Source organism: Sinocyclocheilus grahami, unplaced genomic scaffold (assembly GCF_001515645.1).
Source record: "Sinocyclocheilus grahami isolate Dianchi unplaced genomic scaffold, SAMN03320097.WGS_v1.1 scaffold39.1, whole genome shotgun sequence".
Taxonomy (NCBI): Eukaryota; Metazoa; Chordata; class Actinopteri; order Cypriniformes; family Cyprinidae; genus Sinocyclocheilus; species Sinocyclocheilus grahami.
The window spans coordinates 3585585-3598501 of record NW_015505218.1 but is presented as its reverse complement, the minus strand read 5'-3'; the positions used below and the strand labels follow the sequence as shown (position 1 = coordinate 3598501).

The 12917-nt window shown below is 37.3% G+C and overlaps 1 protein-coding gene across 3 annotated transcripts in view; it reads right to left on the bottom strand.

Annotated features, from left to right (window-relative positions):
• The window catches only part of LOC107581946 (Krueppel-like factor 8), a 49866-nt gene extending 38677 nt beyond the window's left edge, over positions 1-11189 (bottom strand). For 2 of the 3 annotated variants that reach the window (XR_001608880.1, XM_016267639.1), the window contains exon 1: positions 10827-11189. Coding sequence is in view for 1 of the 3 variants with exons in the window: in XM_016267639.1 (XP_016123125.1) it covers positions 10827-10853 (27 nt within the window). In the remaining 2 variants the exon portion in view is untranslated. The remainder of the gene's footprint in view (positions 1-10826) is intronic. The other variant, XM_016267640.1, reaches the window with a different exon arrangement.
• Between the last annotated feature and the right edge of the window lie 1728 nt (positions 11190-12917).

Sequence of the window (12917 nt, the reverse complement as noted above, 5' to 3'; positions counted from 1 at the left end):
AGCAATGTAATCTGCAGCTAATTTTAAAAAACGTGGTTCTAATTTGTCAGGACCAGCTGACTTATGTACATCTAGTAGTTTGAGAGCTTTTTTTATCTGACAAGTAGAAAGCGGTTTAAAACTAAAATGAATTGCTGTTAAATGCCTTCCTCTGATTTCCGTATCATTATTCATATCTATAGTTTTAGGTACCTTTAGCGATGATCCTACAGCAACAAATATTTATTAAAACGGTTCAGCATCTCTCCTTTATTTAAGATTTTTATGGTACTGTCCATTATGTACAATGGAAGTCCTTCAGGCTTTTTTGCACCTGAAATAGAGTCAATATGTTTCCAGAATTTCTTAGGTTTGTTTAGATTACGAGTTGTTTCATTTAAAAAGTAATCAGCTTTGGCTTTCCTTGTCATCGTTGTACATAGAGCTGGGCGATATAGCCAAAAAAAATCATCAGTCGATATCGATAATTATACAACAGTTCGTTCTGGTTCTCAAATCTGATTGGTTGTTTTGTCTATTAGAAATGCATATTTGATAGTAGCTTGAGTTAAGATGCTGAGGTAAATTTTTGTTCATTGTCAAAATCAGTAACATCTGTAAAATTGTAGCAATCTCAGTTTTATATGGTTACATTTATTCTGACCATGTTTTTTTGTTTGTTTTTTAATTAAGCATTGGTCTCCCATAGTAGCATACATTTAAATCATGATAAACAGTTAAAACCACACATATAGAATATAAATATATGTTTTTTAGGAAGCCTATTTGTATGAAAAACACTCTGTGTAAATGCACACATGCTATAGCTTAATCACAAATAAATACTATAATTATATACCATTAATCCTGTAATAAAATTCAATGTGAATATCCCACATTTCTGCCACAATACCATGGTGCAGTGAGTATTACTGCAGTAAATTCATGGTAAATGATGGCGATTTGTAGATTGAAAAGCATTCTGACTATCTCGTTGCACACAGTGTTTCTCCTGTTTGGCTTTAAACTAGTTTAAATCACTGAGTCATTTGTGTTCATCGCTGAATTCAAGCGCTTCACACTGGATCTCACGGCGCTGCTTAGTGCTCACGTGACCGAGTAAACAAATCTGCTCTAGTGATCTCGCGCCGCACGGCAGTTTGACCTTTGATCCGAGCAGATAAACGGTCTGTGTGGTCGTTCCGCTTTTGGCGCATAAACATTATATCGAACTCTTCATACCGTTTTATCGAGGAGAATTATATCGCGAAAATTATCGTTATCGAAATATCGCCCAGCCCTAGTACCTAAACTAGGTAGATACCTAAAAGTATCACAAGAGTTTAACTTCAGCAGACAAAGACTGTAACCAGTTCGAATTTGGATCTCCAATTAATACCATTTCCTTAAAATTTAACTTAGATAGAGAATCTGTTAAAGATAAAAGAGATTCATTTGTTGCTGACGGAGGTCTATAACAACCCACAACAGTAAGAGCTAAAGTCTTTGAAAATACTACATCGACTGCCAGTAATATATTGATTTAGATATCAACAGAGTTGCCGCATACCTATTTTTTACATAAATCGCTAACCCGCCCCCTCTTTTTGGCCGATCAATTCTAAAAAACATTATATCCCTCAATATTAATAGCATTATCTGTGACAGAACTTTTAAGCCAGGTTTCAGAGATTACCAAAACATCAGCATCGGTATTCTTTATCCATATACGCACCATTTTAGGAAGTAAACTTCGTACATTTAAATTAACAAAGCCTAACCCAGATCTGATTTTAAAATCTGCTGGAGTAGAATATGAGGCTGGTACATCTTGTGGACCTGGATTTAATGCTACATTCCCAGAAATCAACAAAAACATAATTATAAAACTTTTGCGCAAAGCTGATCTAGGTAAAGAATCCCCATATGCTACACATTGAAAAAGACAGGGCAATGTATAAACATATTGAGGAACATAATGATACAACTTCGTCGAGTTCATATGCATATAAATCAACACGCATGTTTAGATTTTGACGGTCACTCACAGTCATTGAAGCACAGGTATACCTCCCGTTATCGGTCCCTTTTGACAATTGCACGTGAATACCAAAGTCTGATTGTCCGACTAGGGTAGAAGAGTATTTGCCAGTATCATAGCTTGTTTGAATATGACACCGCGTGAATAAGACGAACAAAATTATTCACCAACTTCCGTGCTGCATTGCTCCTCTAGATCCACGGAAAGGCAGTGACTGTAAATTTATTAACTTGAACAGCGACTTTACACCTGGAGTCAGATTCCAAACAAATCCAGCCTGGAACCTCCAGGCCATGGCCCACTAAACCACACTCTTCCCGAATCCAGAATAGCGAGAAAACTCTTACCATGCTGCATTTCACCTCCTCAAAGCAGCCATTTAAAGCAGACCAGGGTACATGTAGGTCGCTGATCCAGTGTAGCGAACCACAAGTGACGAGCACAAAGATTAATTCTCGATCAAATACCGGCCGTCAAGTTCAGTTGCCTTTACAAACAACAAGTTCCAATGAGGATCCCGTGCAGCTCATCTACGTCTTCCAGTCATACATGCAGACAAACAAAACCCAGTTGCATTTACCCTTTGTTTTGTAAAAAAAAATGTAAGATGAGAGCGTAAAAAGGAAGAAAAAAAATCACTAATCAAACAAACAGGACAGACGACGTACTACTGCTGCACCATCTTGGTTTTGGTGAAAAATATCCATATTTAAAATGTTTAAAACACTTTTCTCTCACTTCCACTAACTGTCATACATGCAAGCCGTTCCGAGCGGATGACGCAGAACGTATGCGCAGCGCACATGCCTGTGAGATATGCTAGTCTCGCAAGTTTGTTTACAGGGGGCAAAGGAAGCAAAGTTTCCTTACTTTAGCTTACTTTTCCTCTTGGCTTATATTGAAATTAGGGATGCACCAAATGTTCGGCAAACCGAAATTATAAGCGAAAAGACTGAATAAATTGTACCAAACAATGACGTGACACAATCAAATAGAGGCGCGCGCTAATGCAGCAAACATGACGGCAGTGTGGAAACATTTAAAGCGGACCGAGAAAGACGCAAAAACCATTACAAGCACCGACAGAGAGAGACTGTTTACTACTGCATCACATGTCTTCGATGAGAAAACCCGTAAAAGACCTTCGTTCATCTTTGGAACACAAATGAAGATATTTTTGATGGAATCTGAGAGCTGTCTGACCCTGCATAGACAGCAATACAACTGAAATGTTCCCAAGTCCAGAAACGTAGCAAGGAGATCTGTAAAATAATCCATGTGACATCAGGGGTTCAACCGTAATTTTACGAAGCTACGAGAATACTTTTTGTGCGCAAAAAAAAAAAAAAAAAAAAAAAGACTTTATTCAACAATTCGTCAACTTTATTCGACAATGCGTCACGCCGGATCTGTTTCCTTTGCTTTGTTGTGCTTTGATCTGAACGAAAACAGCATATCCGTGTGACGCAGCTGACACAAAACAGCATACGTTGTTTACGTCCAACGGATACTCTCCAAAATGGCACTACAGGGTGACGCGGAGGAGACGAATTGTTGAATAAAGTCTTTTTTTTTGTTGTTGCACAAAAACTATTCTCGTAGCTTCGTAAAATTACGGTTGAACCCCTGATGGCACATGGATTATTTTACCTATCTCCTTGCTACGTCTCTGGACTTGGGAACATTTCAGTTGTGTTGCTGTCTATGCAGGGTCAGACAGCTCTCAGATTCCATCAAAAATATCTTAATTTGTGTTCCGAAGATGAACGAAGGTCTTACGGGTTTGAAACGACATGAGGAGACATGGGTAATTAATTACAGAATTTTCATTTTTGTGTGAACTATCCCTTTAAACAATTAAATAAACTGCAGAATGTTATGTTTTCTAATACACGCACAAATTGCGTGTATTCAAACAGTGCTGCACGAGCTCACGGCGGCAGGGTTCAAAGTCCAAAGCGCGAGGAAAATCTGTGCTGAAACAGTGTTACTCGTCAGCTGCTCAGTAACATTTTTTATGAATTTTTACAAGGCATGTGACAATGCGATACATGCAACAAACGTCTTCCCAAATTCGTAATGAAAATCATTTGTCAACAAAAAGAAGCACCGAGGTCTTGCTGCGGGTTTCTGCCAAAATAAAAGCTGACAAAAAGCAAGAACTCCATCAACATTAATAAATGTTATAACTGTAATTTTACTGTTGTTCTGTAAAATAAAATAAAAAAAGAAAATAATAATTACAACAGCTCTATTAACACTTTTATTGTAACATTTACACATACCCCCGGTTTCACAGACAAGGTTTAAGCCTAGTCCTAGGCTAAAATGTAAGTCTGAGCTGTTTCAAATTAAAGAAACTTGCACCGACTGATCTTAAAATATATCAGTGCCTTTGTTTTCAAACGTCTTCCCAAATTCGTAATGAAAATCATTTGTCAACAAAAAGAAGCACCGAGGTCTTGCTGCGGGTTTCTGCCAAAATAAAAGCTGACAAAAAGCAAGAACTCCATCAACATTAATAAATGTTATAACTGTAATTTTACTGTTGTTCTGTAAAATAAAATAAAAAAAGAAAATAATAATTACAACAGCTCTATTAACACTTTTATTGTAACATTTACACATACCCCCGGTTTCACAGACAAGGTTTAAGCCTAGTCCTAGGCTAAAATGTAAGTCTGAGCTGTTTCAAATTAAAGAAACTTGCACCGACTGATCTTAAAATATATCAGTGCCTTTGTTTTGTCTCAAGATGCACACCAGTAATGTGTTTTTCTAAGGCACATTTATAAAAAAATTACTTAAATGTCCTAATTGAACTATGGCCTAATCCAGGCTTAGGCTAAGCCCCGTCTACGAAACAGGGCCTTATTCAAGAAAGGGGTCTAAAAATTGCCAAAAAATATTATTTTACTAACTTAATAATTTTAAGTTAAGCTGTGTTTTATTGGTATAATGTCTGCTAGAATGTTAAAAAATGTTCACGTTAAGTAAATATTTTTAAATTGTTGTTTTGTAAATGATTTTTTCTTTGAAAAGCAAGACAAAACAGTAAAAAGCACATTTTGGCTATTTAATTTATGCAATGGTGAAGAAATCCTCTGACATTCTTCTTTACAAATCCTCGGTTTGTGCTTCTAATTCATGAACAGCTTTTTGTTTTGCTGTCTCTCCTCCCCGCTTCCGTGTTCATCAATAATCACCGGCGCGTGTGCTACACCTACGTCATCCGCCGGAATGGCTTCTGCCTATGACAGTTAGCGGAAGTGAGAGAAAAGTGTTTATAACATTTTAAATATGGATATTTTTCTTACAGAAACACATCGAGTTGCTACAGGAGGCCTTTATTCACCCCCCGGAGCCATGTGAGGCACGTTTTATTATGGATGCGCGCACTTTATTTGACTACTTTTGGACTGTTGAGAAAAAAAAACACCCGCCTACTGCCAGTCTAACGCTTGAAAGAGCAAGGATCATTTTAAATACAACTCTGATTGGATTCGTCTGAAAGAATAAAGTCATATACACCTAGGATGCGTTGAGGGCGAGTAAAACATGGGATAATTAAAATTTTTGGGTGAACTAACCCCTTTAAAGCCTGATGCTATGGATTGTTGCCTGCAGAAGAAAGGTAATGCACATCATTCCAGGAAATCCCTTTGCTGTAGCTGAATAAACAGAAGACTGAACACAAGACTATGACAATATATGGTTCATCGAACTTCTTCAAGCCTTCTTGAGTATTTACACTATAGTAAAGTATATTTATAATGCAATGCTAATCGACATAGCCTTTATCGCTGTGTAGGATACTATGAAATAATATGTTGATATGTTGAAATAAAACTTTGTTTATTATTGAAAAGAAACTATCTTTCAAAAGTAATATGTTTCTTCCATTTCTAAAATTATGCCACCAAACACTCTTATTTTTCACGAGTCACCACTTTTTTTCACCCCTTTTCAGGATCCAATCAAAGTCTCACCCCACTTTTCTCATGGAATATCCTGTTTAACTTGGAAATATGTCACATTTTACGGATGTAAAATAGGTTGTGAACTCTGCTTCAAAGCAGTGTTAAAAGTGGAGGACCAAAAACATAACCTTAAATTTGTCCACTTAGCTCACTAACTTAATACTGAGGGCCTTTCAGTACCGTGTGCTCTGTACGTGAGCTAAAAATGGTGGATTTTAGTATAAAATATAGACTTATCAGAAACCAAGATGACAAGAAACAGAACGGAATGAAGGGGCAGATGGTAATATTGAAGTCAATGGTCCTAAAATTGTCATTTTTCTGAGCTCAAGCTAGGTCTGGATTATTGCATTTAGTGAACTGTCATATCTACAGATGGCATAGAGGGCTGATTCATTTGTAATTTCCTTGAGAATATATACAATTTCCTTTTCTCGAAAATATAAAAAGGCTTGAAACCCTTATAAAACCCCTCAGCGTTGCAAAGAATTTTGCTTCTTCTTATGATGCTGTTCAGAAACATGTGATATGTTAAATGCTAAAACGCAAAAAAATGTGAATGCATCTGTTTGAAGCTTGTCAATTAAACCCAAAATATACAATGTTTTTAATGCATTCACAAAGGTATGCATACAATGGGCAAGATGCGAATTTCGCCATAAGCACACCTAATTTTTATTTATTTTTTCCTGAACTAATTAGATAGTCCACAAGTTGCCAACAAGTGGCCCGGCTTGTTGTTTTACAGTCAGAACAACAACAACAAAATAGTGGTAATGCAACAACAATAAACGCCTGCATTGATTTAAATAACTGCAGTTTAAATACCTACAAAGGCATATTTTATTGCTCAGAACTTCTGGAGAGAAATAGCGCAGACGCTGGACAAGTATTTTGTGTGCATGCTATCAAATGGAATAAGTTGAAAGAATAGATTAGTGATCAAACGATATTGATTTTTTATAACCGATACTAATTATTTGCATGTTTATGTGCCCGATAAACGATATGCAGAACCGATATTTATTTACTGTTATAAAGTAAATAAATGACTGAGTGAAGTAAGAACATACTTCACTTTGGTTTTTCCTCTTTTCAGTCATTTTTTTTTAAGTGTTGAAAATTAGCAGTCTTTCATGTTAAATTTAATCTTCATATTACAACAATAAAAAACGTTTTATTTATCAACAGCAAGAACACTAATATTAACAATAAGCAAAATAAATGTAGAATGTCTAATGTTTTCAAATGGAGAAAATAAATGAAGGACAAGAGTCATATCAACTTCATTTTAAACTACAGTTTTAGGCTTCAATCCATTCTCTGGAATATTGTAAGATAACAAACAAAACATTGTATTTTATTGTATTTCTCAACTGGAATGTTATATCAGAATTATTAATAATGTTTTTGTCCTTCTAGGTTATGAAATGCCTGCTGACAGCGTGGTTTATCTATGCAGTTACACAGAACTATACTCAAAATGCGATCGCTCGTGGAGATAATAAATAATTACCATAGAGTTGTATTTATTTAGATGTTTATTAGCGAAATAATGGTTATATAGTAAATGTTAATACAATTTAGGGTGTTTTAAACAAGTGAATCTTGTTAAAATTTACATTCGGTGGCCATGCTGGAGCATTTCCTGAGCATCAACCACATCAACCCGCTGAGTGAACAGCAATATGAAAGCGGCTTCACGAGATTAATGATGAGCAAATATACAACAGAGAGAGAATTAAATTCAGCGCTTTTATTTCCAACATGCGCTCATTCATGGCTGTATTATTTAACTCATGCAAAGTTACGTCTTTATTGGGAGAGGATCTTGACAGATTATCTTACATGACTCGAGTTGGTCTCGATTTCTTAGAGCCAAGCTGCATAAACTACATATCAGGCATATATGTAATGCATCTAATTTGTGCATAAATGGCTATTATGTTAAATAAAGTTTACTAACTACAGCAAATCAAGTAGGCCTACCTGCACGCCGTTGTTGTTGTCTCGTCTCCCCTCAGACGCGCTGCAATAGCGATCCTGTGCGCAATTCTCAAAGCACCCACAAGACGGCGGCGTTTATCGGTGAATCCGATATTACAAAACCGATATCCGATTATGGTAAAATGCTTACATATCGGGAAAATATCGGTAAATCGATATATCGGTCAACCTTTAGATTAGATGTATATGTTCAACATTTCTTTAAACAAAGTGACAGTGAGACACGACTGGTCCCCTGCCAGAAGTACTAATGAAGTTTGATTCCCAAGACTGTCCAATAAACAACAGGAAAAACTTCAGATCTACAGGTGTAATGTTGACCCCAGGACGTAGGGTGTAAGAATATAAAAGGATTTTACACCTGACTAAGTGTGAGAGTCTTTTATGACCTTGTCTTAGTAGATCATAAAAGACAAGCTGGACTGTCCCACCTTTATCTGTATTCACACACTGTATTCAGAATAAGGCCTAAACTGAAGGCGTCAGTGGCACAATGTCCTATTACCAGCCTGTCTAAGTTCATAATGTGGTTAACATTCTTGAGAATAGAGAAAAAATTATGGGCTTTTGAGAGGGACAATGGTCAACAAGGCATGCGATGTTGAGGCATTACACCATATTGTTGACTTACCTCAAACATCTAATGAGGACGTGTCCTACTTCTTATGATACAGAATCAAGTTTATACAAAACAGAACACTGACTAATTTGTGTTGCACTTTTAGAGCTAAGCTTTAGGACAGGTTAAGGGTGTGACGCTAAAGTGCAGTCAATAACACAAGAGGCGATTTAAGACAGGGAGTGAGAGGAACTGCTAGGCGTGCACCACTGCCACCCTGCAAAAACACAACCTCAGTCACACCCAGGGCCAACTGCACCCTTCTCCTAAAAATAACTGTGCTCTAGGACAGTGGCAGTCCCTAACTGTCTCAACGTCTAAAAACAGATGCACTTTACATCACCCCCCAGCTAGTTGGCTTGATTAGGCTGCCAATGGATGCCTCAACCTATAACACCCTCCTGAAGCGATGTCACCCTGATAAAACCCAAAGGCTGAGACCTACAGAGGGTAGCTGAGTGTTTAACCACTTTGACCAAAGTTTGTCCATAGATGTTAATGATTACCAGCTGTCTGGCACACCCAGAGCACTCTCTGTTCCTCCAATGATAATGCCTCAGTCCACTCACCTCCCTGACTCCGTCAATTACAACTCATGCAGGAGACTGCTCCCAAGAATGAGTTCAGTTGCAGAATATGCCATATTAAAGGTAAAAGTGGTGTACAATTACATTAATTAGGTCTAACAGGTAGCTCTACAGAGGTAGAATAGACTAAAAGATGCAACAGACCTCAGTCAGGTTAGATGCCACATTGAATTTAATGCGGGTGAAATGAGGTTGTATGGGATAGAAAGACGTTTCATCAGCTAAACAATCAGTATAGTGTTTGAAAACAGTACAGTCTTTAGAATGCACTGTACGTCTATCCCTTTCAGCCTTGTGTTCATTTCTGTCCAAAATTAAATATGGTGCGAGCCTGATTAAGGTCTATATCTTAAAAAATGCATCTTTGTAGGGATGGATCAAAATGCCAAGATATTTGGCCATTTTAATATCTATCTGCTAAACATATCTAATAAGCTGGATGCTTACAAATATTTTTTGCAAAAATATTAAAATATTTTGAAATGTAACAATTAATTAGAATTATTCTTGCTTCTTTGTAGTAATGGATCAATATATCAGGCAGGCCAATTAATTGCAAACTATTTGGCTAATATTGAGATGATAGTATCCAATATGCATTATTAAAAATATAAATTACAAATTATATATATATATATATTTTTTTTTTTCCCCCCCAATTACACACTTCTTCTGATTGGCCAATCACTGCATTCTGCTGTCAAATGTTTCTGAATAATGACTGTTGTCTGGGCCGTTGTTGTATAACTGACCGTTCATTCTGTAAATCATTCTGAAATGCAACCAACTGACAAAACAAATCACAAAAGACCCCTTTGCTATATGCTGGGTCGCACTGATCATCCTGTTAGGTCTTATTTTGTGACAGTGACAAGTTGACCATACATATACACATGCAGCTATCTCTTGATATCGGTGTAACCCGTTTAAAAGTTCTAATACATACTTCTGTGCAGCAAAAACCAACACAGTTTCAAATACACTACACTACAAAACCCTCCTTACTTGGCATCATGGGATGTTCATGACAGTTTTCAGTAGCCTACAGTCCTAAACAAGCTGCAGTCTCACGTTAAACAATGCACTGCCGACAACACATTGATATTTAGCCCTTAACAACTGAAAGACGATGACAAAAGGCAATAGCATACAGCATCACTGGGCAGCAACAACATAAGAGAATTTCTTCATCCCATGCAAATGCAAGGCTGCTGTTCCTTTAAGAAAGCAGCTAAGATGGTGTCTCATTCGGCGCGCTTCCTTCCTGCCTTCGCCGCTTTAAAACAGCACTGCAGATATGCGACGGCTGACAGATGTGCCACACACCGACTTTGTCACAAGTTGCTCAAGTATTTCAAATGCACCAGCGTTATCGTTAGGAGGCTTTCGGATAAGCACGGGCTCAGAGCCGCATGCACAGGAGTGAAGTAATCACCCAGCAGCTCAGATATCGGCTCATTACGGTTAACGGCGAGCAAACCGAAACCGGGTGACTGCTCATAGATGAGGAACTCAGGCGCAGTCCTGCAGAATGGAAATCGGACAGCGACAGCCGTCCAAAGCAACCGGCTGCGTTGCCAAATGAGTCGATAGCGAACGATAAACGGACTTACTTTTTTGTTCCGAGTCTCCGTGTGCATCTCGGTATCTAAGCGGCGGTGAAGGGGTGGAGTGGAGGGGGGTCGATCGGATCGGGCGGGGTGATATTTGAATAACAGGGAGCTCGATGTCAGTTTTTCCACCTCAGTATTAGAGGAGAAAGGTGCGCTCGTTGCCTCAGCGGATCACAGAAATCATATCCCCGGCGTCGAGAAATAAACCCTCTTTCCGTCGCCCCGCTCGCCTTTCAGTGTGTGTTTGTTGCCGTGTTTCAGGGTTGGGCTCGAGCTGTGAGTCTCTCCTCCGCCTCTCCCTGCTGCTGACCCCACCCTGCGTCCCCACCCCTTCACTGTGTCAATCACAGCCTGTCTGTCTGTGTGTGTGTGTGCAGCCCAAACCAGCGATAATACAACCTCAGAATCATCATCGCACTCTGTGTCCCCTAACCTAATGACGTCAAGTGTCACCCGCATGCTCGGAGCTGAACTACTGTGGTCTTTTTGCATGAGATGATGCCCCATATGTGCATTCATTGTTTGCCTTGACTTTTGGCTTGTAACTGAGAATGAAAGGTTACTTAGCTATAGTTTGGAGACAAAAATGCCCATAAAGTAAGCTAAAGCATACAAAAACATTATGTAGGGCCCCGTTAGCGTTTTTTTAATTATATTTTTGTCTAAAATGCAGAAAAGACAAAAGTCTATAGCAAGAGTTTTCAAACTGGGGTCCAAAAGGCCACTAAGGGATCTTTGAAAAATAAACATAAAAAATTAAAGGGGTCATATGATGCTGCTAAAAAGAACATTATTTTGTGTATTTGGTGTAATGAAATGTGTTTATGCGGTTTAAAGTAAAAAAAAAAAAAACATTATTTTCCACATACTGTATGTTATTGTTTCTCCTCTACGCCCCGCCTTTTTGAAACGCGTCGAAAAGCCCATCGGTCTGAAAAGCGAGGCGTGCTGTGATTGGCCAGCTATCCAGTGCTGACCCCTTTAATACTCCGAGTACTTGATGTGGTTACAGTTTCATTCTGCATCTGTGGAAATGAGGAGATTAACAGTGATTATTTTATTCCACTGACAGTCTGTCAAACAAGTAAAGATAAAATTAACCTAAAACCAAATAATAAACATCACTTTTTTTTTTACTTTAAATTATAATACTCGTGATTTTATTAAACTATTATATAAATTTTTTATTTATTTGAATCTGCTTTGAAAAAAAAAATTCTGAAAGTAATTTTCAGATGCAACGGGGGAAAAAACGGGATAAACACAAACATGAAACTTGTAAATAAAATAATCTGATATATAGCCTATGTACAATTTAACAACATATAGCTAGTTTGATGTATGAATTGGGTGTTCGTCAAAGATTGCATGCGGTCAGAGATTCCCGTGTTTACAGCTCCGTAAAATAACCTACTGAAGCTCTGTAGTTTTGCTGTATAGGCCTATAGATAAAAATATTAAAATTATAAACACACAATAACATTTTTAAGTTACTTCCATTTCTGAAAAAAAGAATGCAGGCCTAGTAATTGATGTTATAAATACACACGTCTGATTTTTGTTTTAATTATCCATCGTACATTAAAAAAAAAACATTTGCAATCAAGACTGAAAAAAGCCAGAAGTGAATGTAAACCAGATTTGGCCCAGACTCTGTTGCTATCTGTGAAGCCAAGCATAAGAATAGCCTACTAATGTAAATTTGTTAATCCACAGTAACAACTTTTAACAGATTAGTCGCATATTTTCGTTTGCTGCATGCTTTTAAAAACACAATAACATTTTTTTTTTTTGAGGAAAATAAAAAAAAGATACGTCTCGTATAAGTTGCATTTTCAGAAATAATAACAGCAGGCCTAATAATGTTATAATGTACCAACACTATAGGATATTTTAGTTCCCCTCACTTTACAACAAATCCTTTCAATTTAACCGTATCAGAACGGAATAAGAATTAAAAAATATATAATTCTAATGGATAAATATAATTGCAGTATATAATAATATATGCTTAGCAATAAACATGCCAAAACAAATTAATTTATAAAGAAACGTAAGGTAAAGTTGGGCTTACTTCTCTCAGGCACAAAT